At 38.3% G+C, this 27,989-nt stretch overlaps 2 protein-coding genes across 17 annotated transcripts in view; one reads left to right on the top strand and one right to left on the bottom strand.

The window, feature by feature from the left end:
• The window catches only part of PAM (peptidylglycine alpha-amidating monooxygenase), a 151,205-nt gene extending 140,020 nt beyond the window's left edge, over positions 1-11,185 (top strand). For 4 of the 5 annotated variants that reach the window (XM_049796313.1, XM_049796314.1, XM_049796316.1 and 1 more), the window contains 7 exons: positions 41-241; positions 2,986-3,104; positions 4,119-4,218; positions 5,574-5,627; positions 7,971-8,174; positions 9,756-9,812; positions 10,365-11,185. In XM_049796313.1, the coding sequence (XP_049652270.1) occupies positions 41-241; positions 2,986-3,104; positions 4,119-4,218; positions 5,574-5,627; positions 7,971-8,174; positions 9,756-9,812; positions 10,365-10,546 (917 nt within the window). In that variant the 3' untranslated portion in view covers positions 10,547-11,185. The remainder of the gene's footprint in view (positions 1-40; positions 242-2,985; positions 3,105-4,118; positions 4,219-5,573; positions 5,628-7,970; positions 8,175-9,755; positions 9,813-10,364) is intronic. The other variant, XM_049796317.1, reaches the window with a different exon arrangement.
• GIN1 (gypsy retrotransposon integrase 1) overlaps positions 1-27,989 on the bottom strand; it is a 48,429-nt gene that overhangs the window by 15,285 nt on the left and 5,155 nt on the right. For 2 of the 12 annotated variants that reach the window (XM_049796345.1, XM_049796350.1), the window contains exons 4-11: positions 26,880-27,185; positions 26,114-26,302; positions 25,849-26,016; positions 25,097-25,385; positions 20,660-21,958; positions 16,970-17,928; positions 16,726-16,821; positions 11,300-12,632 (exon numbers count right to left, since the gene is read on the bottom strand). In XM_049796345.1, the coding sequence (XP_049652302.1) occupies positions 21,660-21,958; positions 25,097-25,385; positions 25,849-26,016; positions 26,114-26,302; positions 26,880-27,185 (1,251 nt within the window). In that variant the 3' untranslated portion in view covers positions 11,300-12,632; positions 16,726-16,821; positions 16,970-17,928; positions 20,660-21,659. Of the gene's footprint in view, positions 1-11,299; positions 12,633-15,350; positions 16,822-16,969; positions 17,929-19,365; positions 21,959-25,096; positions 25,386-25,848; positions 26,017-26,113; positions 26,303-26,879; positions 27,186-27,989 lie in introns of those variants that run through there. The other 10 variants (XM_049796356.1, XM_049796346.1, XM_049796348.1 and 7 more) reach the window with 10 other exon arrangements.

The raw sequence follows: 27,989 nt of genomic DNA, 5'->3' as shown, positions 1-27,989 counted from the left end.
GTGTATACTTTAACACAAACCTGGATATTTTGTATTGCAGAGACTTCCTTAGGCAGAGCCAGACCTGGACAGTTTCATATCCCTCACAGCTTAGCCCTGATCCCTGACTTCAGTCAGCTGTGCATTGCAGACAGGGAAAATGGTCGGATTCAGTGTTTCAAGTTAGAGACTGGGGAGTTCATAAGAGAGATCAAGCACAAATCCTTTGGAAGAGAGTTGTTTGCAGTTTCATATGTTCCAGGTAATCTTTTTCCTGTTCTTCAGGTTTCAAGTAGTTGCTTTAGGCCAGTGTGTCGCAGTACACAGTGTTATTTCATAAAGAGTGCTATCCTGTTATCTTAGGCCAGATACTTACTGTCTTTCAAAGTTGAGCTGACATAATGGAAAGTTTTAGAACTATCCTGTTTTACTACTTGTGGGGTGAGGGAAGCTTGCATATGATCTCTGCTTGTGAGAAATGACTGATTAGACTCCCTAAATGTGATGTCAACAAGTAGATGATCTTGTTTGCTTCCTAGTGACTACAGAGTCAATAATCAGTTAATGATAACATTTTAAAATATTCATTTCAAGCTCCATTGAAGAGAGCAAAATAAAGAGGTTCCAAACTATCAAGAAAAGTTTTGTGTTTCATAAAAAAAAAAATCTGAAAGCAAGCAGTTTGAAAAAGTTGTGGGTTTTAATATCACAATCTGGTTAACAGTTACTGTCTTAAGTTTTTGGGTTGGATTTTTAATACCGGTAGTGAAGGTAATGTAAATGTCAAGAACTGGATGAGGAATTTTGGCATGTCAGGCTCCCAACTCTATAGTTGATATCAAATTTAATATCAGGGTTACTTCTCTTGCATCTGCCAACATAAAAATGCTGTACTGGATGATATACTTGATACCTATAGCTCTGTCACTTGACAGTAGCAGCAAGAGAGGCTTTCTAAGGAGAATGTGTAAGCCTGGCTGCATTTTGTGGTCTGTTCCTCTCTTACTCCCCATGCATCCATGAGCACTTTATTTAAGGCTGTTAGGTGGTAGCTCCTGACCTCTTCTTTGTAGGATCTTTCTATAGATGTATTGCCCATGAATTTTCCTAATCCCATTTTGAACTGGTTTGTACTGTCTGCCTCCTTGACCTCCTACAGTTACAGGCTCCAGAAGTTCACTATTCACTTTATTTTTCTAATTTGAAATAGTGACCTAGCTTCACTGAGTGCTTCTCAGTCCCAGTATTTGGGGAGTTGGTGAATAACAGTTCCCACTCCCCATATCTGCTGCCTCTTAGCCTTCTCTTCTCCAAACCATAGAACCCCAGCCACCTTAGTCTCTCCCCATATGCCATTTAATTGCTTCACCCCCTTGACTATTGTAGTTGCCTTTCTCTTCTAGCATCTTTAACTTCATTAGGACCTTCTTGAGATGCAGAGAGTAAAACAGCACTTGGTACTCTAAGATGTGGGCATGCTGAGTTTTTGTATAGTGGCAGAACTGTCCCCTCCATTCCTAATTCTCCTCCTGATGATGCCCAACATTCTGTTGAAATATTGGCTGTCACTGTACATGGAGCCAAAAATTTCAGAGACCTTTCAGTGATGGCTCAGAGATGTCTATCCTGAGTTGTAGCTGCCAGTTCCAAGCTAAACATCACATAGGCGTGATCTAGATTACATTTTCACAGAAGCGTCACTCTACATTTTTCTTTGTTGAAGCTTTTCTGCCATCTGTTTGACAACTCAAGTATTCTTACAAAAAGTCTTTCTGGACTTTCTCAGTATCATCAAGCTTTTAACTACTCTGCAGAGCTCAGTACCTTCCTCAGACTGGGAGATGTCACTGTGCACCCCATTTTTCAGGTCACTGATGAGGACTGTTGAATGAAATTGTTTCTGGCTCTGAACCCTGCAGGATCACGCTACTCAGACTTTTCTGTCCTGAAAGATTATAAGTTCTGCCCTTAAGCTTTTCTCTTTGCTTCCTGTTCATTAACAGATCTCTCATTCAGCCCTCTGACAAGTCACATTTTTTAATAAGCTCTGATTCATAACCTTGTCAAAGGTTTTCTGAAAATCCAAGTACATCTACAGAATCTCCTTTACCTATGTGCTTTTTCTGCCCATTCACAGGTGAGGCACAATTTCCCCTTATAGAAGCCATACCAACTTGTTTCCAGCAGGCTACACTTACCCATGTCTTATTCTTCATTATGGATTCTACCATCTTACTGGGGCTGGAAGCCAGAATGGTTGACGTGTAGTTCCAAGGCACCATTTTGAGCCCTTCTTGTAGATGGGCATTACTTTGGCTGTCTGCTAGTCTTCTGGAGGACTGGCTGTTTGCAGTGCTAGGTTACTCAACTTGGCCTGAGGTCTGTAATTTCACATTTGACTTCCTTCTATACTTGAGTGAATGCCATCCAAACCCGGTGAAATATTAACCTCCAACTTGTCTAATACCTTTTGTATTTCTCCTTCCATTTGAGCGGGCTCCTCTGACCTCTTTGCTACAAAAAATAGTGTCAGAATGTCCACAACATATTCAACAGAAAAAACTGACAAAAACTGAGCTTCTTTGCCACAGGCCTCTCATCCCTGAGTCCCCCTTTCACACCTTTTCCACTTGTGGTCCCACTGATTCCCTAGCTGACTTTCTGCTTTTGATGCATTTAAAGGACTTTCCATTACCAGATCAAGCATCTGTAGCAAGGCATTCTTCAGGTTATTTTTTTTAACGCCTTCACATTCTTTTTACTTTTAACCAATCTGTAAAATATTGCCTTGCTTGTTCTTCTCATTTGGACAAAGTGTGCCTCTCTTAAAATGCCAAACTTTCACCTTACTTAACTTTCCTTTTGTGATTTGAGGAAAGTTGAGTTTCTTTTCTGTCTGTCTGTCTCTTTCTCTCAGCCAGCCGTTTTTCGTCTATATTATTACAGTTCATCTTCACTGTAGTTTGTTACGTGTGGGTTGTTAAAGGAAATCTAATATTGTTGCAGGTGGTTTCCTCTTTGCAGTTAATGGAATGCCTTATCCTGGAGAGGCAGAACCAGTGCAAGGATTTGTGATGAACTTCTCTACTGGAGAAATAATTGATACTTTCATTCCGCTTAGAAAGGTGGAGTATTGCACAGAGTGCCTTGTGCATATAATTACATATATGGAATGTTGCTAACATCCTACTTCTCCAACTTTCATAAGACTATTACAGGAAATAAGATGTTTTATAATGTAAGGTATTCAAAAGGAATTCTTTATAATATTAACTTAATAAAGACACTAGAATTTTGGGTCTTAAGTTTCTACATGTGGTACACATTCAAAAATTATACTACCCTCAAGATGATTCGTACAGATAATACCTTCAGTCAGTATAATCCTACTTTATTGCTGTCAAGACAGTTCTTAAAAGCTAATTTAAGAGAATAATGAACAACTTGAAATACTCATATATTTAGGTGCTAGTAATTTGTCAAAAAATAGCATATATTCATAAGCAGAAATAATATTCAACTGTATGTCTACATCCCTTCTTTACAGAAGATTAGTGTGGAAGTTAAGGCTAAATGTTGTTCATACAGTATTGTATGTAAAAGTTATGTTTATTTTTTTAAAAAAATTTCCACAGATTGTCTTAGACTAAAGAATGAATGTTAAGATTCCCATTTCTGGGTAACACATATAGTCTGTTATTTGTGGTCCAGTTTTAAATTATATTGGGGGGGGGGGGGGGGTTCTGAGTATAACAAATAGCTGTGTTGTATATAAACTCTGACGAAAACTAAGTATGTGGGCTTGAAACCAAGATCTATGATATTTTAAATATAAATTTTACAGGATAAAATTGAATGCAAGAATATGACTATAAATATTATAAATATTATAGATAGTATAAATATAAAATTGTTTAGCATGGATACATTGTGTAATATCCATGTTGTTAATCCTGGAGAAGGCAAACATGTAATAGAAACGGAATTCCTTTCCCTTCACTCCTGTTAGGCCTTCACACCAGCACCTGCTGCATTTTCCAGTCTAAGGACTGAATATGACCAGTCTCAAGTTCAGGGTTAAGGACGCCTCATGAGTGTGTAGACACTGAAGAGTAATCTGTTGCTGCTTATCTTCACAGAACTTTGTGATGCCACATGATGTTGTTGCTTCAGAAGATAAAACAGTATTCGTTGGAGATGTTCATGCCAGAGCAGTGTGGAAGTTTGCATCCTTAGAAAGTATGTTCTTTTTGTTCTTAATATCACAACTTCACATTTTGTATCTTCAGATCAGTACCATTTATCTGGTACCACTGCCCAAGAACCTGGTATCTTAATGACAATGATTTAAGTACAAGTGCTGCCTGCAGAAGTTGTGTGCTACTGCTCAGTGTTAATTAAAAGACCATTCTTCAGCATGGCTGAAGAAGAGTCCTGAGTACATGAGTTCATTTGTTGCAGGAGAGATCAAAATGCATTTGCCCATGGTAGATCTATCCCTTGCAATGTCATTTAACACCTGCTTAAACAAAAGCATGACTCTTTAGCTTTTTAGTAATTTTAATGTATCATTTGCTGAGAAGTCAACTGCTTCCTTTGAGGTATATAGGAGACTCCCAGGGGCTGAAGTAAAAACACAAGTCAACTTAAAATTTACATTCATTTCATTGGGATTATGTATCATTAGAAGATGAATCTAGTATAATTTGAAGTCCTATTTCCATGAAGTGGAAACACTTCCTAGTTTTAATCTAGTAACACCCAAGGCAAGCAGCCTGACTTCAGGGAGAGGGCCTGATTCAATTTAGTAGGATTCAGAGAGAGATTAGATATTTTACGGGAATAAAAATATAACCCACTGTTACATTATATTGGATAAAAAAATGTATGAGAGAGATAAAGCTCAGGCTTCAGGGTGTTAGTCAACCAGTAAGAGTCTGCTGTTACAAATTAACTTCTGACTAAGCTAGTTACTCCATATTTGTCTGTTTATAATTCATGATTTTCCTTTGGGGCATCTGATATCAGCTGCTCTTAATAACAGGAAACTGGACCAGATAAATTGTAATACTGACTGGATTCTGGCTTTTTCTGTATATACTAACCTGAACAAGAAGACTTCTAGGCTTTTATTCAAAGAAACATAAGAACAAAAAAATGATGAAATTATTCATCACTTACAGGTTAGATGAGGAAAGTCCTTGTATATAATTTTCTTTTAAGCTTTTGTTGCAGTATAAAACTGCAGTAGCTGAGAAGCCCTGATTCAGCCAGCCTTTAATCCATCATGATTTTGATTATAATGAACAGTTTTATTTTTGTGGGACTTTCTGAACCTTTACATGTGCCCATAAAAATCTCTCTGTGGCATTGGAGTTAATTATTGCAAACACCTTTCATGAATCAATCTTTCTTTTTTCCATGGCCTTGTGAGCTACTGAATGGTTTATATTGACTCTCCTTAGTGAAGTTCAGGTGCTGATGGGATTGTTTACTGTAGGATTGTACTGTACATTTGAGAAAGCTAGCAGGAAAATGTCACTGAGTGTCTTTCTGAAATGTCAGTTGTCCTGAAGAATAATTTTGTTTTACAGAAATGGAACATCGGTCAGTTAAAAAGGCTGGTATTGAGGTACAGGAAATAAAAGGTTAGTCTGATTCATAATGGAAATGAAGGAATCACATTTGTATTTTCACAGAGACTAGGACTGCTTCTGCCAGGTTCAAGGGGAAAATACTAACTAGTTTGACCATTTTATTTTTCACCACCATTTCACCCACATAAAATGAGCAGGCACAGGAAGCACTAGAAAGCAGCTTATAACAGTGTCACCTGGTAGATGCTATTTTACAGCCAATCTAAACATTTCATTTTCAGTGATGACAAGTGCTTCACAACCACTAAAATAAAAATTTAACCAATGGATTTGTTCCGTACCACCATCTGGTGTGGTCCAGATTGATATCTGTGTCAACTCCCTTCAATGCAGAAATAGCTCTGAAATGTAACTGTGATAGTTACTCCCCAGCATCCTTCCCCCTGCTCCACAACGCTTAACCACCAAAAAAGGGTTATTTGAAATGGCAATTGGTGTATCTTGCTGCACAGTCTTTCAGTACGCAGCCTTGCCAGTCACACCATGTGGAAAAAATGTAATTTTTTCTATTTAGATTTATTTCCCTAGATTTACTGCTTCCTTTTTTTTCAATTTATCTGTGTGAAAATGAAAAACAGACACACAAAAAAAAAGAAAATAAAAACATGTAGAAACTTAATATAAAGAAATACATATAGAGGAAATTGAAAGAGGTAAAATAGCAGTTCAAGAAGATGGAAAGTAATTTTAACCATTTGTATTCTGTTGTGTAGGTCTTTTGTGTTGAAAAGGAAAAGTTTATTTCCCTTTCAGAAAAACAGTATCAGGCTATGGAGAAGCCTTTATAAAATGTTCAAACGTTCTTAACTTTTTTTGGTTGAATTGGGTTTTTTTGGTTGAATTCAGAGCTTGTGTGGTTTGCTTTAGCCATATATATGCAGGCAGAGAAAAATACCAAAAGATCCCAACTGCCAATTGCAAGCATTAGAATAAAGTAGAATAAAGGTGGCTGACATTATAAAGCAATGAAATCCTTATTGCCAAAACTGTTTTCCTTCTATTTTATCTCTGTTAGTACATCAGCCCTCCTGAAGCACTCAGAAGGGAAGTGTTGACATTACAGCATCCACAGTACAACAAATCTAGGAATATATTAATGCATTTTGGTTTTCTTTAGAAGGATAGCATAGTAGTTCACACTTCTAGTGTTACAGACAAAAATGCGATAGTATCACCAGGGTAAGAAACAGTTTCTGAGTAACAATCTCTAAAACTGCTTAGGGTACCTAGACTGAAATTATTATCTTTCAACTCCACTTGAAGAAAACAGATAGCTATCCTCTGCTTAATAAATGGACAGGAGTGGCCTGCACTTTCACAGTCTCCTGGTGACAGACTGTTACTATTGTTTGCACTACTGTGAAGTCGGGGGAAAATACATGAAGAACTGTAGCTTTGCCCAGAGAGATGGTGGAGGAAAATTGCTCTTGGCTGTAACTACTACTTGAACAGACAGCATGTATCATTGTATTAGTGATAACAATGATATCGTTATCGTTGTATTAGTGTTAAGTGTAAACTGAAGCATTTGCTATTTTTTCAGAATAGACCATCATTTTAAGTTTGATACAGAATCAAAACAGAGTTGATTCAGAGTGTTTCTGATGCAGCTACTTCTTAAGACATGCAGTTAAGTCAGACTTGAAAACGTATAGCTAGATGGTTTTACTCATTAAAAGTTAGCATAAAGCATGTGATCCTTTACACACACACAAAACATCATAGAGAAATTTACTGAAATGGTTTTTCTCCTTGTAGGTGGAGAGGTAACAAATTGGTCAAGGAATGATTGGATGCTTTCAAAGGCTCTCCAAATTTACAAAGCCAAAGTTCTGTCACGGGGTGTAGCAGTTCTGAAAATTTAACCCTTTGTCACAAGTTTATTAAAAAGAACTTTAAATGCTTTCCTTTTTTTGTTTATGATAATACAGCATATACTGGATTTCTGTATTTCTTGTGGAAGAGTTATTATCAAAAGGAGATATTTCATTGCTAGTACATCAGACACCTATTTGTAAAAATAGATCTTTGGGGGATTTTCCTATATTTTAAATGATAGATACTTTTTAAGACAAAACTCTCCCTGACACCTTTCTTTTCCTGATTCAAGAAAAGGGGAGGGCATCTTTGCTAGTGAGTGATACCATTCCGACTCTCTCTGCCTTACATTTGGGATAACATCAGCAAGAGCTAAAAATGTCTTCATAAGTGTTTGTCGTTTGTTTCCTTGTTACTCAGCACTTCAGGTATTCTAGCTTGTTCTTTTCTTTAACGCCTTGTTCTGTGTTTCTTGATGCATATGGATTACATACTGAAATTGTCTTCTTTTTAAAGAAACAGAAACAATTGTAGAAGCCAGATTGAAAAACACCCCAGAATCAACAGACCACCTAAAGAAGCAAGAAAAGCAACATTTGGTCCAACAGGCCAGCACTGGAGTTTCCTTTGTTCTTATTACAACTCTTCTAATTATTCCTGTTGTTGTCCTGCTGGCAATTTTACTATTTATTCGGTGGAGGAAGACAACTGTCTATGGAGGTAACCATGAGTAACTCTAGAGAACAGGCTTTTATTATTCCAGTTCAAAACATCACTGAACACTGAGGGACAAGGATATCAGGAGAAAGGCATACTGTCTCTTTACCCTTCTGAACAGTTACTGTGAAGCTGCATGCAAACTAAGAATCGACATGCACACAGCAACTGCACCCCTCTGTGCCTTTAATATTATATCTCAAGCCACCACCTTTTCAGAACTTGTATCTAAAACTTTAATTGGTGTCAAGCCAAAAATTGGTATCTCAGAAATAACTAGAATATATTTATGTTATTGCCTAGAATACATACATTTTAATACCTTGAGCACAGTTTGATTTTCAGTTTGGGATCTTTAAATTGTTGAGAACAAGACTCTATGGATATTATAAAGGTATAAGCAAAATGCAAGCAGATAACATTTACAAGAGATTACATATTATTGTTCTCTACTACCTTGTGCATTTTGTGAGTCAGACATGTTTCCGTAATGCACCTTCATCCCTTGCTGTGAGAGCTGTAATTGGTACTTACAAGGCTATGTAAATTCGTTCTTAATTTGTATTATGTAATAACAATATTTTTGAGAAACTCGTAGACTGCAGTGGGAGTTTTATCATTACACTTGTTATTTTGTATTACATAAATAGTTTTATCAAGATATTGCCATCAAGACAAGAAAATGTACATGGAGCAGACAAATAACACAGTTCTGCCACTGGCCAGGACATGCTATGACAGAGTAGGTAATTCAGCGATATAATATTGCTTTGCGACTGAATTGGATGTATTTTATTCGAAGATTTCAGTGTGTAGCTTCCTGACTCTGTGTTCAAACATGTTTAGCACATCAAATGTGCTAACAGTCTAGAATACTGCAGTACTGCTGTTAATGGATACCATCTATAATAGCATCTTTGCATTCCATTTGGATTCAAGCAGTGCTTGAATTTACTGTGTTAAAGAGTGTGATACAGTTACATTGGTAAAAGTAAACTTCTTGCACACATTTATGGAAACTGAGTAATACATAGGAAAAGACAGTTTGGTCATGGCATTTGATTTTTCTTCAGATGAAGGATGGATAGAATCACCAGGGAGAAGGATATAGTTTGTGAGGGGGGAGAGAAAGTTCCACCAAAATACCTGAAGAAATTCACAGATCACTGTCTTTCAGAAAGCCAGTCTTCTCTATAGGGAAACTATACCATTTCAAATGTCAATCTGTATTTTGCAGTGTGCTGGAATGTAGTTGTGCACGTTATAAATGACAAGGTTCTTGTCCTTCCTGTAAACTCTTCACAGTAACATAAGTGAACAGTTGAGGGAATGAAATTCTCAGAAATAACTAATATGCAAATCTTCTTAATGGATGAATTGGCATAAACTGAACATCCATGGTGATAATTTAGTTAGGAATTATAATTTCACCCTTAATCAAGAAGCTGGAAAGTATCAGTTTTGCTTCTTAAAGCTGCTGATCAATTTGTTGAATGTCTGTGGTTTGTATCAAAATACAGATAATTATTTAATCATAGAATACAATTTTTTTAGCTTATTTTTAAAATCTACCTTATTTTTCAGCTGATGGAGAACATAAACTTGATTCAAGTTCAGGCAGAATTTTAGGCAAACTTAGAGGTAAGTCTAAGTCATTGAGGAACATTTAAGAATGCAGTAACTGGACTTCTTTTTTTTCTCTGTTCACTTGTAGTTGAGTAACAGATTTGATGGAACTTTCTCAGAGGAAGAATTGGGGGCAAACCTCAGGTGTTTTGTGGAAATGTCTTTTATGACACCTTTCATCTGTCATTATCTGCCTGCTGAAGAGATGTGTCACTACCAGTGGGAGAGCAATAGCTGTTATAATGAGTTATCTCATTATATGTGGATCTGGTGAATGAAATGAAGCCCTTTGAGATTAAGGGCAAATTGGTGGGAACACAAATAGCCTGCATGAAGACTTGATGAAACAATGGATGCTGAAAAAAATAGTTTGAAACTTCAAAGATTAATTTCCTTCCTGTTTCATAATCTCTATACTAAGCTTTTGTGGCTCATGTACTGATCTTTAAGAACAGTTTCTGGAAGGACACTTAAAATAATCTCCACTATACTGTTGAATGAGTGGATAGATTTTTATTCCCCCTGTACAGTAAAGCAAACTTTATGACAAGCCTTTCCTTTCCACAGGGAAAGGCGGTGGTGGCCTTAACCTTGGGAACTTCTTTGCAAGTCACAAAGGCTACAGCCGAAAAGGGTTTGACCGACTGAGCACTGAAGGAAGTGATCAAGAAAAAGATGAAGATGATGGCACAGATTCAGAGGAAGAGTGTTCAGCACCTCCGCCTCCTTCAGCACCTTCATCATCCTAAAACCGGCCTTTGAGTTCTCCATTATATGATTCAACCCAGAATGTCAGATTCCTTTTCCCTGAAGCACGTTTAAGATTTTGTGTATTTAATTGTAAACTGTACTAGTCTGTGTGGGGCTGTACACTGGTTCCTTTAATTTTTGTTTGGCTTTAGTTCTGGTTTTTAAGTGGAGGAGTGTGTGGAAGTTCCATATCAGTGCCGTTGTTTTTTATGTGAACATCTTAATAAAGCAAACAGTCTTCTAATTGCAGCACTGATTTAAAGCAGTAGTATTTTCTCATCTGAATTTGGGGATCTTGTAAATAAGTCTTACTATCTGCTTGATCAAAGTATTTTTCCCATAACTATTCAGTTGCCAATTTCTGTTTTGTGCCTTTCCTCTTCAATGTCCTTAACCTGTTGCAGTACAAAGAAAATACAGTGCCACAAGAAAATGAAGCTGCTAAATCTTATTCTATTTTTTTAAAATCACTAACATTATATTGCATTGAAGGAAAGAAAAAAGTCTCTATTTAATTTTTTTTCTTCTTCTAACTTGATGTGTTTCTGGGATGTCTTATTTTTAGATGGTATCACTGTTAGAACACTATTTTCAGAAGCTGAATGTAATTTGTGTAATAAAGTATTCGCAGAGCATTAGCTGTCGGAGTGTACTTTGGAATTTTTGCATACTTTTAAGTTTTTTGTATACAACTTTTGTAAGTTACACAGACCACTTAATACAGTATAAATTTTAATGTCTTCTACCCGCAGAAAAAAAGTGCTATTTTGTATGGAAGCTGGAAAAATATTTTGCTATGTCACAAGGCTTTTTTTTAAAGACTAATAATTTACATACATGTACAAAGTCAAGCTTAAACATTTAAAGAGGAATTTTACTTGTATAATAAAACTGCAGGGTATCTACTTTAATAAAACATGGTCACAGCTAAGAGGAAACCTGTGTCTCAAATTAAATATGCAAATTAGTCAGGGTAGGCATCTCTTTCTACCTGATTTGTAGTACTGTTTTCTTGTTTCTCCACATTTCCTTTTTCATTCATGCAACAGGAGTCCTCAATCTCATAATGTGCTCATTCATTGAACAGGAGACTTGTAGAAGACCTGCTAGATAATTATCCTGATTTTATGAGTCATCTGAAGTGTGAATCACTCTGTGACATCATCATGATTTTTCAGCCTAGTTTGAAGATCAGAGCATGATTAATCTCCTTTTAAAGCCTGTATTACCAGAAGAGTGTATGCAGCTGTAATTGCCTCAGGGTTTTATGAAACAGCTTTCGTTATCGTCATTGCAGGTATTGTAATAAGCTATTGCTGATGTTGAGCTTGAAAAATAGGCTTTCGGTTTCTTCTGGCAGCAGGTTTTGCAAGGTGTTTTTTGAGGGAATAAGGGTAATGATAGCGGAGCAAAAGATATTATTTCCTCCCCAAGCAAGGTTTTGTAAATCTCCTTTTTCCGGAACAAAAACTTAAAATCCTTGACAGTTTTGGGTTTTTTTTCTCAAGTATAGCAAAATCTGCAGGACAGCTTTCTAAAATGCTGGAGTACAGGCTCAGTTTCATGTGATACGTATTTAGTGCATATTCTAAGTTGATTCCCTTCCTGCTAATTCCTATTTTCCTAATGTTACAAGGAAAACAGCCTGTTTCTGTCTTGCTTTTGAAAGCAAGGCAGTGTTATTTTTAGCTGTGGCCTTGATCCCCTTGTATATGAATGAAAACAAATAAGGTGGTTGGGAAGGATCTTCTAAAGCTGTCTGCAAAGATGACAAGTCACCAGTTTACAGGAATTTTTCAATGTGAGCAATTAAAGCTGTGGTGGCACTGCTAGCATAGGTGGTGTATATGCCATCAGTTCTAAAGGATCACAGGCTCTTCAAAGCAATCAGTAAGGGTATATTTTTCTAACATTTGGATGGCTCACATAATGTCCATCTGATGTTGGGTATTCTCTGCTTCCGTGGTATTAGGTCGATGATGACATGCAGCTGCCTCCTTTCCTTTATTTGATCCTTATCTTCAATTTTTAAAAATGCTTTGTTGAGGGGGGAGTAGCCAAACACAGTTTAACTGCAAGTACAAGCTAAAACAGATTAATGGAGCGTTAGTCATAATCTCTGCTCTCTGGAATTCAGAGGTTGGTCTCTACAATAATCCTGGGCTGCATAAAGAGAAGCAGGTCAAGGGAGGTCATTCTCCCCCTTTTCTCCACTCTCATGAGACCCCACCTGGAGTACCACATCCAGCTCTGGTGCCCCCAGCATAAGAAAGACACAGGAGGGCTATGAAGATGATCGGGGGGCTGGAGCATCTCCCCTGTGAGGGTAGGCTGAGAGAGTTGGGGTTGTTCAGCCTGGAGAAGAGAAGGCTCCAGGGAGATGTAATTGCAGCCTTTGAGTACTTAAAGTGGACTTATAAAAAAGATGGGACTTTTTACCAAGGCCTGTAGGGACAGGCAAGGGACAATGGTTTTCATCTAAAAGAGGGTAGATTTAGATTAGATTTTAGGAAAAAAATCCTATACGTTGAGGGTGGTAAGACACTGGAACAGGTTGCCCAGAGAAGCTGTGGATGTTCCCTCCCTGGAAGTGTTCAAGGCCAGGTTGGATGGGGCTTTGAGCAACCCGTTCGAGTGGAAGGTGTCCCTGCCCATGGCAGGGGGGCTGGAACTCGATAATCTTTAAGGTCTCTTCCCACCTAAACCATTCTATGATTTTATGATAACTGTGTTGGCAGGCAACCAACTACTTTTCAGCAGCAAGCAACTTCAGCACCTGAAGTTGCATGCTCTAATTTCATACATGTACAATAGCAGAAAATCTGAACCTGCTTGAAAGCACTGAATGTTCTTATCTCATATTAAAGCTGCATATTATGAAAACAATGTACCAGAGACTTCATACTGCAATAGAAAACCCATGTAAAAAGGAAGACACAAACTTTCTGTAATCATAGCTCTCATTTTAATAAGCCAGCAAACCATCTTTCATCCTAGCAGGTTCCATGTGCTAATATTGTTATTTATGTACTAAATGTTGAACACTGGTTTTTCAGTCTCAGCTAGTGGATTTGGAGTGCATGTGTTTAATTTAGTTTCAGCAATTGTCCCTGTTAAGACTATGCTTTTTAATGAACAACATGTAATTGCACACTTTGAGACTTCAAAGACATGACACTAACATTTGTGAATTGCTGATTAATCTTTTCTTAAGCCTTTTCAAGATCGAAGAATCTCAGCTATTGTAGGGGCTGAATATTTTCATTAAAATTAGGCTAATGAAGTACCAAAGCACCCTTCCCTATGGTAGTGCTGTATCAAGCATCTCCCTGTTTTGAATAGTCTGACATACTGGAAGTCATTCAGAGTGATCGGAGGGAGGCTGTGACCCACTGGCAAGAAATGTCGGGTGACTTCCAGTAGCTCACTGAACTAGCTGTAAGTGAGGGCAGACTGGGGCAACTGCAGGCTGCCATGAGGATACACTGAACTGTAATGTGCAGGTTGTCACCCAAGCCACCTGAAGGTGTCCCAATTAAATGAAACTATCACCCCAATTAAGCACGTGTCCTCACCACAAGTATCATTAGGTGTAAATTGATTTCTTGGGAGGCATCTTGATGAAATAAGAGTTTTCTAATAAAGCAGTACACTGTAGTAGTTAATGAGGATTTATAGATCAATGCACTAAATTGCAACAGCTTCTTGCTTGCCAAAGCCAGATTTATTTATGTTTTATCAGAAATTTTAGGTCAGTAATGTCTGTTATGCTACAGAGGACTAGGATTAAGTGTGGGTCATGGTACAGAGAAGGAAATTCTATCTTGCCATTCAAACACACTTGTGGGAACTTGTTTGAAAGACTACATATGTATTAGCAATACAAGTTGTGGGGAGCAGATCACTGCTGAGCAATGCAAAAGCAACTTTGTTATTTAATTGCACATTAGGACATACTTTTAAATCTGTAAGACTGTGTTATGATACAGTGCACAGTTTGCATGGATTCATGTGCTACAAAAAAAACCAAAAAAAAAAACCAAAAAAACCCCCCACGAACCAAATGTCCAGGTCAATTAAAATTAAGAGCTGAAATTAGGCCACAGTATTTTCTATGTAAAATAGATACCAGTAAACCCTAGTTTTAGCACCCCGATTTCCCTTTACATGTTTTTTTTAAATTCTTAAATGTGAAAATATTTTTTCTCCATTGTGAATTATCAAAATTTGTTAGCAAAATTTACACTATAACTGGTCTTCAAACTCACCTCCAATACCTGTGAAAAGTTTAGATTAATCTGTATCACTAACCATTACTGGCAGAAGAAAAGAGGGGAGCTAATGGTGCAGAGGAGGATTTTAAATTTCCAGTGGCATCTACTTATGCAAGCAAAACCTGCAGACTTCTTGCTGTTTCTGGACATGGTGGTTGGAAAACCTAAAGCAGCATCCATCTGGCTTTGCTACACACGTTTGCAGAGGTAGAAGGGAGGGGGAGTCAACCTGGAAGCTGCACTAGAATTTTCTAAATACTACAGGTTGTGAAGGCACACTTGCTGAACTGCTCCTTTCTTTAGCTCCTTTCCACTAGTGTTTCTTATTAATTAGTCGCATGTGAAACACAACATCCTGCAAATGAAGCTCTGTCTGATTTCATTGTACAACTTTTAAAAAAAGACACAGATGATGTAGAGGCTTTTTTTTTTTCCTAGGAACTGTGCCAAAAGTACCATTTTAAAGATCCAGTGGAGCAATTTGTTTCTAGCAAATAGTCAGTGGTAACAGTTTAGCAATCTAGGGAAATTATTATTAATTACCAACTCCTTTTATTTTTCAAACTAAAATGTATGACAAACCTAAATCTTCTCTCTTTTTTAAATTAGAATTTAAGACTTTTTTTCAGAATGGGTGTAGGGCAAGCCACATACCCAGTCATAACAGGTTAAAGTTGGTGCTACTTACTATGTAGCTTTTAGGAGCAGAACCCTGCCCTGGCCACTGCATTTGTCAATGCTTTGATACATTCTCCTCCATGTTTGTTACTGCTTTCTTCAGGCATGGTACATCCTAAAACTGCAGCTCAAGAGAAAATTACTTGCATTAAAAAGGACTGAATCCCACAGTTCTGCCATGTTTCCTTGAGTTGGGTCCCAGATCACGCACTGTGCCACATGTAAGGAACTGGAGGAATAGCCTTTTTCCAGGCACTTAAGATCCTGCTCACAGCAACCAAGGTTTGACGAGTACTGAAAGCTGCCCAGTTCTTACAAAGCTGCAGAGCTGTACTGAATGCTTACCACAGCTGGCAGTTATGGTATAAACTACCTAATGCACAAGCAGATTATTTTTGTATTGTAACTAACTAACATGAATGGTCAATCATGCAGCCTTCACACAATGCAGGTCACATTGCTCTCAGAAGTATATTTATGCTTCCATAATTATCATCGGGTTACAGTTTTTGCTGTAACCAGATGACAGTTTTGCTGAGAACGTAGTTTGGGAAAGGAGTCAGAAACAAACCACTGGGCAGCAGTTTCTACAAGCACCGTGTATTCACAGTGCAGCAGTGGCAGATTATGCACTAGGTGCATGGGGCACGCTCCTGCAGGGACAGGCTGCCAGCCCACGCCTCTGGCAGCAGGGAGGCAGAGAACATCATGGCTCAAGTGTACATTCCAAAATAAATCCCTAACATCTGCAGAGTCGAACATACAGAAGTTAAGAACCTAAAAAATTCAGTTTGTCAGTATAATGCCCTAACTATGCACTAAATCCTGTCCTGTTTCTCCTATTCATTCTGGTCTCCTTTTCCTAGGTCTTTGAGCTGTGGGAGTGATGGATGATGTCTCTGACTAGACAAACATTCAAAATCAGTCTGGGGGGGAATCCCATATATTATTTACTGCATATCACTTAAATTCTGCACAAAATATAGAAGTCGTTTTCTTGTAGACTTTTCTATTGGGGCTTTCATCTCTATGCCTGCCGGCTTTGTGAAGAGTAATGAGTATTTTTTTCAGTATCCCTGGGAACTGACATGGTGCTATTCACTTTCTACTGAAGGCAGAAGTGAGGAATGGAGAGCTGAAAGGCATCAATTGTCGTAAAACATCAACTAACTTTAAGTACTGAATCTGTGAAATCTGATTTATTCCCTTTTAGCCCACTTACTTACGTATCACTTTACACATTCAAGGCACTCCTTGACAGCACCTGCAGCTTGGAATACCCCAGCTCTGCTGATGAAAGCTCAAAGATTCTTGTCAAGCACCTAGAAAAGGACAATGTGAGTAACGGCTGGTAAATTAAGGAAAGTTGTACCCAAGTGACCTGTGCACTAGCAATCTGTAGCAGGGCAGCACTGCCTGGCAGACTGGGAATGCTGCAGTTCCTACAACCTGTCTTGTTTATTAACATACCTATTCCTGCTACCAGTGCAGCAAGGTTCCCGCAGATACTTTCATCACCATAACACTTTGCATAGTGCCAGGGTGAGATGGACTGTACATGACTGCAGCCAGGAGCCCTGTGGGAAGATAAATGCATGAACCTATCCCCAGAGCCTGCAGCAATGCCTACTACAATAGGACAAACAAGTGCGCTTGCATTTGCAAATGTGGTCTGTGTCAAAGTACAGAGGAGTAAAGGAAAACTGACTGGGGAATGGTCTCTCAGGATTAATAGTTCCTGAATTAAGTGCTTTAAAATTAAACTACTGTCTGGTTACTTCTAGCTGGTAGAGCCCTCCTTTTCAAATTAAAGCTTTTTGTGTGCTGCTTTCGATTCCAAATGTCTACATAGTTTGATTACCAAGATTTAAACAGTAGGCCAGCAGATCTTCTACTATGTGTAGAAGAGTGTAATACCATTTCCCTAAGTCACTGCTAAATCCTGTTCATTTGTGTCAAATTTAGCCTTCTAATTTAAAACAGTGTCTAGTCTTGGTGACTTCTAACATGGCATTTCCTTCTGTTGAATTCACAGGTGGGCAGCATATTCTGAGGCGAACAGACGATGACAGCTGCTGCTGTGCCTTGCCGAGTTTCTACCACTTGGTGAGACTCTAGAGCTCATGTTTTATTTTTAGCTAGTCCAGTAAGTTAACTGAAAGCATCCACTCCATTCCAAGCCCCCAAAAATAATCCATTACATATTTTGAAAATACTAAGAAGGGCACTATGCAAAGATTTTGATGCTAGGTCATTAGAGTAATGATGTCTACTGCAAAAGGCCATTGATATGGATGTTGCACCCAAGCAAATGAGTGAAGGACACTTATCTCATTCTCATATGTAGTATTTCCAGAAGATTTGTTAACTGCTTGCTGTGAAAAGCAAATCATGACTCATTGGTGCCTTCCAGCAGAAAATATTCAGTTCTAGGGAGAAGGAAAAAAATTTAAAACGTCTGTAGCTGGAAAGCAAGAACACCTTAACACAGAATGGGCAATTGCTATACAAAAGTTCAGAAAGTATTTGAACAAGAGATGAAAGGTTTTTATTCCACAGTACAACACTCTGAGTGTTTGTGCTGAGTCTTTTCAGTAGCAGATGTTTTTTACAGTGCTTTTCATCAAACTGTGAGCTGGTTGGTAGAACTACTAGGAAACCCAAAGGATAAATGTTCATAGTTCTGTGCTTGGAGGTATGAGGAAATTTGCACTTTTTCTTTCATGCTGTACTCCCTTCCATTCCTCACCTCTAAACAATTTGCCAGGAGGGGGCACAAACGCTATTAGAAAGAATTTCTAAGAATTCTGTTATGAAATACTCTTTTGCTATTGTCCTATCATACATCAAACCTGTGTGCCAGTGAAACAGAGTACGGATGGACATTTGTGTATTTATCCAAGCTGGTTAAAATACAAAGCAAAGGTAGCAGGTCACAAGTCACTGCGGTCACAAACATACACTGAACAACGCTTTCCTATGGCAAGGGTGCAAGGGGTTTCTCTGAGCTTCCCCAAGCACAGTGTGTTGCTTCGAGTGTCTCAGATTTCCTGGTGTTTTTTTTTTCCCCTCACAGTTTCCATTGATAGATTTTCACATCATTAGTTTGAAACCCCTGTATTTTATTTCAATGAACCTCCCACACGCAAAGAAGGTACGATTTAGGTGCAGTGAAGAGGCACTAATGCCTGCTTGTTAATACAGATCAAAATTACTAGGAAGCCTGAATTATCAGCATTACACAGTATGTTAAATGTTTCCTGGTTTTCCTATTCCCCTGTCACTGTAGGATTTCCTTTCTCTCCAATGTAGCTATAACAAATGCACAGCACTTGCATTGCCCCAGAGCTTCCCCAGAAAACAGCTCTGCTGTACTGTGCACAAATAAAGGGCTGATCAGTTGAAGTGGGGGAAGGAGGAAGGAAGGAGGAGGAAGGAAGGAGGAGGAAGGAAGGAGGAGGAAGGAAGGAGGAGGAAGGAAGGAGGAGGAAGGAAGGAGGAGGAAGGAAGGAGGAGGAAGGAAGGAGGAGGAAGGAAGGAGGAGGAAGGAAGGAGGAGGAAGGAAGGAGGAGGAAGGAAGGAGGAGGAAGGAAGGAGGAGGAAGGAAGGAGGAGGAAGGAAGGAGGAGGAAGGAAGGAGGAGGAAGGAAGGAGGAGGAAGGAAGGAGGAGGAAGGAAGGAGGAGGAAGGAAGGAGGAGGAAGGAAGGAGGAGGAAGGAAGGAGGAGGAAGGAAGGAGGAGGAAGGAAGGAGGAGGAAGGAAGGAGGAGGAAGGAAGGAGGAGGAAGGAAGGAGGAGGAAGGAAGGAGGAGGAAGGAAGGAGGAGGAAGGAAGGAGGAGGAAGGAAGGAGGAAGGAGGAGGAGGGGGAGGAGGAGGAATGAAAAAAATTAAAAAAAGAAGAAAAGAAAAAAGAAGACAAAAAAAAAAGAAGAAAAAAGAAAAAAAAAGAGGGACTGCAGAAAGGAATTTTGCAGAGAGCTCACTTAATCTCCGGTCTTATCCCTGACGCTAGTTTGGGGGGTTTTTGCACACACTATATTTATAATTTCATGCGTGCACACACACCATCTATCTAACAGTATAAAAAAAAAAAATCAATCCTAGCAGAAGTTTTCACTTTAGTCAATAATCATAGTGAAAGAAACAAAGGTACATATGGAATAGGAGGGATTAGTTTAAAAAGCCTGACCCTCTGTTAAGGATTAACATAGGAACAATTTAGGCTGCCATGTCATTATCATGACATGAACCTCCATTGCCCATGGCACACAGCATCCAAACAGATTATTGTCCTTAAACTACTATTCCAGGGAAAAAAATACAGTATGACCACTGTGTTCATTATTGGAGGAAAACAATTAAAGGCAGATTACTGTTCACAATTACTATTTACATGTGGGGGTTTTTCTGCTGTGACTAGTTTAACAGGATTTCCTAGCCTTTTTTTTTTTTTAAACATGACAAAAGTGTTTCACCAAGCCCACTTTCTTTACTTCTTGACTGCACTAGACTGATGACTGTAAAGGTCAGCTGTTCTAGGGGACAGCATGGCTTGGGGGGTAACAGCAGCTAACAGAAAAATGGGCTTCTCAGCTTGTGCATGTTTGTCAATGCCAATGCAAAGCTTGTTCATCTTCAAGTGTTCCATGGAGCTGGCATAGAGAAGGAAGGAGCCTGTTAAGCCAGCATCCCCGACTGCCTCCTAGTACCCTGTTTCTGAAACAGTCTCAGTGGAGGAAAAGTATATTTGTAGGACTGGACTTTCAGAAGACACAAAATACTTTAAGTATTTTTCATTTGAATTTTAAGATAGGATACTGTCATAGTGCTGAGCTCTTTTCTTACACAGCTGCAGCCCATGATATCAAAGACACACTGTACATTACATATGAATTTCTGTATGAGTTATGTACCTCATCGGCCTTGCGGACCACATCTTGTTACCTAAGATTAACTGAAAGAGCTAATAAATAGTATTTTCCTCCACCTGTGCTACAAGTCACAGCAGCAGAGATGAGAGGAAAAGCACACATTCAAGAGCAAGATAAGCAAATCTTCCACAATTTCAGATAGAATGTCTAAATTCTTCTAAATTCAGTTTTCTGCTAGCTTTCTTCCTCTTCATTTCAGTCCCCTATAACAAGAACTGACTTGCACTCACCAGTTTTGCACATGAAATAATTCCTGTTCAGCTGACTCTGAAATATAGTCTTCTCAGCAGTAAGTCCAGGACAGTAACAACTTACTCAAGAAATTCAGAGAATAAGTAATACCAGTGCTTCACCTTTCCTAGACCATTGTCAATGGAAATCTCCAAACCTGTACTGGCTCTGGTAACCATATGAGAAGACTGTGAAGAAAGCACAAATGAATGCTGAAAACTCTTAAGATCTTGACACACCTGAGAAATTAAAATTGCTCAACCTAGCAGAGTTTTGATGAGCACGTAGCTGAAGGCTTCCTTGTTTCATGTGCAGAACATTACATGTACTTAGTTTTGGCAGCTTTACTGTTTTGTGAGATCTTAGAGCTGTGGGTTAGACTAGAAATTGAAAGCTGTAAAAGTCAGTTTGCAGCTTCTCAGAAAGAAAACTGTTTTATAACAGGAAAAGGAAGATGTGAGCTTCTCTACAGCGAAGGCAAAATTTACATCAAATTGCTTAGATTATATTCATCCCACAGTATCTCTGCACATTAGGAATGAGTCATCTAAGGATTAACAAAAAGGTCATTACAGTGAAATGATGCATTGTGTCCTGAGTGGAAAACAGTAAGGTACAGCCACACTGCCATTCTACTAACAAAATCTGAAATTCAAATCCATGATGAAAACATGCGCTTTCACTAAGTTGTGCCTGTACTTTTGGTCACTGAGTGAGTGCTTCTTAACGCCCACATAAATTAACCACTGACACCTACAATGTTCTTAAAGCCATACAGTAGTAGAACATGTGCTTTTACTAGGTTGTGCCTATGTTTCTGGTAGCAGAGCAATTCCTTCTTAATGCCCATACAAATTAACCAGTGGACACCTGCAGTACTTTTATATTCATAAAGTAGTAAAGTAGATTTAGCTAAAGAATTTTGAACTATTATATTTTTTTCAGTCTGCCACAGACGTTCCAGACTGTTTGGCAATGAAATATGACATAAGAATATGCTTAAGTATCCTCTATCTTGGTCTGAAGTGTCCAACAAGGTGAAGGCCATTGCTCTGGCTTTGCAGTGTTTGATTGAATGCAACGCTCTTCTGTCAGCTCAGACCGATGTTTACCATCTGTTGATTCTTGGTCTTTGCAGGCTGCAGGTGCCATTTGTACAGCAGACACAACATCTCTTGTGTAGGCATTTATTTCCTCTTCAGCAATAGAGTCTTGTTGGCTTGGATTCCAGGATCTTTCTGATAAGCCAATATAGTCATGGTCAACAACTACGGCACCTTGTAAAAAGTAATGGTTGCCTGTAAAAGAAAAGTAGCCATTAAATCAGATCCCACAAGCCATACTTAAAATGTTAGTGAGGTGCTAACTTACTTTGCAAAACGATTTCCATAAGAGGACAAGAATGTTTCAGTGACAGCAGCCTGATAAGGTGAATTTCCTAATTTCACTGAGCATCAAATATTTGGCTGCATCTCATTACAACCACAAAATAATGCTTGCAATGCTCCACATTAAGAATTCTTCTTTGCTAGGTCAATGACTATCTTGATGTCTGTCATAGTCACCTACTGAACTAATACCTTAAATGAACGGACATGCAGATTCTTCCATTTTGTGCACACACACAAAGAAACATGGCTGCTCCAAGCTCTGCTGGTAAGTCTTAATGCAACACAACAGCGGTTTTTAAGAAGTAAAAAAAGAACTACAACAGTTTTATAGAATTTAAAGACAATAATGGTGATTGCTACTGTATAGTACTATTGAGCTTTTCTTCTATCCAATACATGGTTACAGTGTTTGACTTTTCCACACGAGTTCAAATAAAATGAAAACAGTCTGACCACACAAATTAGAAGTGTAACTGTCAACATGGTGTTAATACTTCTGTTCTGGAAGATGAGGTTGGGGCCTATCTTCCTGTTTACATGAGGTCCCTAGTGTGAAATTAAGTGTTCTGTTAAATCAGAAGCGCTCTTCAACAGATAATTATGTCTATATAGGGGGCTCCAAATTCCTTTGCAAGGTGTAAGTCCAAAGAGGGACCTTTGTGGGAGCTACTGCGGAGGTCAAACCGCACTTTTCTGGCCATGTTTCTCAACAGATGTGACCTAAATCTGCCTGTTGGCACTCCTGAATCATTTGAGCACTGGAACCAGAGGCATTCTCCTGAGTTTAAGACTTAAAACAAACTATACTCAAACAAGGAAAACAAAACATTGCTTCAGACACATAAATGTATGTATCCATAAGGTGTCCTGCAACCTCCACCTGGCTGTAAAGACACCCCGGTAGCAAGAACTCAGAACTACACCCAGACTGCGAGTCTGTGATGCCTGTACCAAGGGCTCTATCAATGCACTGACCCAGGATTTATTCTTAGACCAAGAGTGTTACAAAAGGTTATGAAAAAATACCTTGCTTCTGATTGTCCATTCTTACCTGCAAAAGATTTTTTCCTCACATAAAAAAATGAGTGCTCCATTTCCAGGCTTTGCCTTCCTCTTTAAAGCTCCCAAACTTATATGTCTAAAGTGTGATACACACAAGATACACTTCAGATTTTTGGAGCAATGCAAGCAAAATGCTTAATAACACAAAGTTGGTAGGCAAGGCCACAAATATCCTCACAAAAGATGTACTTTTTCCACATTTATTTCAGAGAGAATGCTGCAAATGCTTTGTTCCCATCCAAGGTTATGTCACCAGTCTGGTGGGACAGCCACTAGACTTACATCACAGCAATAGGAATAATAAATAAGTTGCAGATAAAAAGTCCACCCCTGCTAATAAAGAGAAGTCCTTTGTTACAAAGATACACGTGTTTCTTTATGGATTAAAAAGGTGTCATTCACCACGTCATTCACTGCCCAGTTTCATTCCTCTTATCCAACAGAAAAAAATACTCTTTCTTGATGGCTGTTAGGCTGTTTGATAAAGGCTGGCAATTATTTTGGCAAAGCCTGGTTAACCTCTCTACACAATATAAATATGTATGAATATCAGTCTATAATTTTAAGATTTGTAAGTATTCATAATCCATTGATTTTTTTGCCTGTGCCAGACAACAAATCTTTAGTCACTTCCTGGGAAAGGGAAGAAACTATGCTTACATACTGCTTCTGCAGTATTTAGTAGTAAATATATTAAGCTCTGATCCTACAAAGACAATTACATCTAACTAATTAAACGGTGACACTTTTTACCAAAGTCATTATAATAGCTGGAGATTATCTGCAAGCTTGACATGCATGTGACTTCCTCCTTATGGATCAGCAATTTAATGAGGAACTGCAAGCCACAGAGTGATTGTCCAACAGTAAAAGTAGCGTCCTGGAGACGTGACATGGAATCAGTATCTTGGTTATGAAATCTCTAACTGACAACTGGCATAAATAACAGCTTCTCACATGAAATTCCAGAATTAGTTTCAGCTTTGCAAATCCCTCAGCTTTAAGAGGTGATGGAAGAAACTACCATCTCAATGCAGTTTATGCATTTTCAAGAACCAAAGCTTAGCCACACATGCCAATAGGGTGGGAATTGTTCTACTTTTCAAGAATCCTGAACCAAAAAGCAGCTTGTTCTGTGACAGAAGTCTTCTAAACACTAAGTATTCATTTTCCTTAAAATACCTGTGGTGACTTGAAGGCAGCAACAACAGAAAAGAACCAGCTGTTTGATTAACACAGCAGCATTGCAAAAGGACACACAGAATGTGTAAGAGCAAGAGTGGCAGTTGATTACCCAAGTCTTTAGGAATTTCTAGTAGTCTTACTGTAGAGCATGACAATTTTATTTGTTCTGGTGAGAGAAACACATTTACTTCTTCAGTAGCACAATTTAAAATAAACTCTCCAGAAAATCAGTTCTTTGATGTAGTCCTTCTATTTTAAGGCTCTAGAGGACACTCTTTTGTTGTTAAAAAAAAAAAAAAGTTTAACATGTACCATCTGCACTAGTCAGACTAAGCAAAAAAAAAAAAAAAAAAAAGGAAAAAAGATTCCATGATTCCATTGCACAAGCAAAATAAATGTGAATCGTGTCTACATCAAAACAGAAACACAGTCAGAAAATGCTTTTTTGAATACAGTTCAGCCTGATCATACTTCTAGCATGTTTTTACCAGCCAGCATGAACAGGGCCAAACCACAAATTAGAAGCAATTTTAATGGAAGCTATTTTTAAACAGACTTTAAACATGATTCATTAGCTCTGTTCCATGCTCTGCATAGATTTGATGCCACTCACACTCACTGCTTTCCTTACTGAAAACTGCAATTATTAAATTATTACCCAGTGTTAGTTTAATTCATGCTGGTGAGTGAATGATACTTGTTCACTCTGATAACCTAACCTAACACCAAGACATGACAGAAAAGTTAAAAAACCCAAAATTTTTTATATATATAAAATACACACACACATATACAAACCTTTTTCATTGGACCCTCTTATGTATGGCTTGAGGTGAGACATCTTGATGGGTCTTTTCAGCCTGGATCCTGCGGCATCTCTTAATATTGCACAGCCATTATCTGTGATATAATCTATAATACAAGGACCAACCCATTCCGACTGGAAACGACCATCTTTCCACCAGTTTTTTCTTTGCCTGAGGACTTCATGACCAACTTTAAGTCGAAGGGTATTTAATTGCTTTGGCTTCCTTTTGACAGTGATTTTGTTTCTGATTTTTTGTTCATCTGATGTGTTTTTCCCCACCTGTAGAAAGAGACATATGAATCACATTTTCTTTTTCCAAAAGTAATCATATATTTTCGTAACACTGGTTAATAATGCAGAAGCATAACATTAAGTGAGTTTGGATGTGTGTAATTCACAATATGTAGGGCTGGAGAGTTCTTGAAGAAATTGATTTTATCTTCATAAATCAATAGTCCATAGGCAATGGTTTTCAGCTTCCATAGATATGCAGCCCTCTAAGTCAGATATGAATCTCTTTGTAATAGGTCTCTTAAGGTTACACCCTCCAAATACATATGACAATCATTACACTGAATCTAGGGATCACAGGTGAAAGGGAAAAAAAAACCCCAACAACCCCCCAAAACCACACAAACCCCCACACTGCTGTTAAAGATCAGTTATACTTTATACTTCAAGCTTTTCCTTTTTTTTTTTTTCAGTCTTCTTACTAATAAAATTTGAATATATGACTTTTTACCTGGCAAACTGAGGTTTTCTCTTCTTCTAGTGCTTGACTGGCTTTTTTAGTCGCTTCAAATATTTTGGCAAACATACTGTATTCTCCTTCCATGCATATATTCATTGGCTCAACAACATGTGGGTTACGATTAAACATTTGGAAATATGGGGTGTTTTGATCTGGCTCCTATTTAAATGGGGAGCAAAAAGCAAGCAAATTTATAGCATACAGCTTGCAGATATTTTGGGGGACTTCAATCAAAAGAGGAAGAACCTTCACATACCAAATTTGTCAAATTGAAAGTATAGGCAATAGCAGACAAATGTTCATCCCAATCATCTGGATGGTCAGTGCAGTATTTGTTAAGGAAAGCTTTGATTGTCTTGCATGTTGTTTCATTTACATCATCTGTCTGAGGATAAGACAATACAATTTGTTTCATTCCAAAGAGTGCAAACAGTTCTTCATTTATCTTCAAAAGAAAAAGAACACAATTACTGAAGGTTTCCCTCTTCTGTACCACAGTTCAAGTAAACAAACTCAGTTTTCCATCTCTTTTGTTGATACGATGGTGACCGAACAAAAGTCTTACATACACATTTCCACCAAACAGTCCAGGGTTGAAAGTGAGAGCTAATGGAATCAGTACAGCTTAAGAGTCAGTAATTGATGGTTTCTAAACACATTTCTGCCACTAACTCAATGTGTCATTTCCACCATATGATAGTCTCATGATTTCATCATCACTGAGAGGACCAAAGTCAAAAGTTCTTCATAACCACTATAGGCTAATGTCAAAAATACCCTTAGCTATCTGCTATACTGGACAATATGGATGAATGAAATACAGCATGTCGGAGTGTGAAAGCTTGTGCCAGTTCAGTTGAGTGACAAAACCTGTGTTACGACTGCCAGGAAATCATTTTGCTGTGTTCTTTATCCAAAGAATAAAACCCTGGGAAACGTTGCATAATGTTACAATTGCAAATATTTGGTATGTCATTTTCTGTAGGTGCTAACTTCTTTTTACCAGCCATGTAAATACTTACCTGATAAACAAGCTCCTTCCCTTGATCAATAGGCATTTTTTGAGGTGGCCCATATAAGAAAAACACATTTATGATTGCCTTAGCAATTTCAGCTGCTGAAGTGTCATGCAGGGGCAGGATAACAGTCCATCTTGTAAACAAATCTGTCATAATTATGATGTACTTGTAACTTCTGTTGGTAACATTAAAAGGTCCCATTAGGTCTATAGTGACTGCTGTCCATGGGTCCTCTGCTTTGATAGGGTGTGTTTTGGGTGCTGTGATGACTGTGTTCTTTGCCACTTGGCAATGCTGGCAAGCATACACCTATTGCAAAAATCAGGGAAGATACCATCAGTAAAAGGCAATAGTGAAGGTTTAAGACAATCAGCAGGATCATATATCTCTACTATTCCTCTATAATTTAGGTCAGACCAAGCAATGTGAAACAAATTCACTCCATCATCTTTCTTATAATTTTTTACCCTTAGATTTTTCAGTCCCAGCATAAAACCAGAACAAAACCAAAAACATTGAAGGCTGGGAGAAGGACATTTGCAGGAATTCATAGCTGAACTCTCCCCACCCTGGAAGCACTGTGCTCTTTCAAGTCCACAGGATAAATTTTAATATCTGTTATCATCTGTAAATACTGAAAGAAGTATGAAGCAGCTGGGATTGAAAGAAAGTCCAGTCATTCCCGTTTTGGTTCTACTGTATATGCTATGGCACAAAAACATTGGCAGTATACATAATCTTCCATACCTAACATGGACCAGCTTTATCTACAGAACAGAACCCCTTTGTCCAAGTCTGAATTGAAAGCAAAGACTCATTTTCAGTTCATGTTTCAGTTGCACCGAACCCAAGAACCCAACGTATCCAGGTGATGCAGCAAGCTGATAGCAACAGTAATTTGGCTGTAAAGGACATTTACATACAGTTTCCTCCAGGATCACATTCTGCCTAGGGATCATGCCCATGTATCTTTGGTTGAAGGAGAAGAAACTTTCCCAAGCTGTGATTTGTTTAACTATTTCCTGAACACACCTAATTGTAAGGCAGAGGTACCATTTTCATATTCTTAGCTGCCAGCAGCCACTCTGGCCACATATCCTTGGGATGGTACAC

This window comes from Accipiter gentilis, chromosome Z, assembly GCF_929443795.1.
Source record: "Accipiter gentilis chromosome Z, bAccGen1.1, whole genome shotgun sequence".
NCBI lineage: Eukaryota > Metazoa > Chordata > Aves > Accipitriformes > Accipitridae > Astur > Astur gentilis.
Note: the sequence above shows the minus strand (reverse complement) of the source record. Positions and strands in the feature narration are given on the sequence as shown.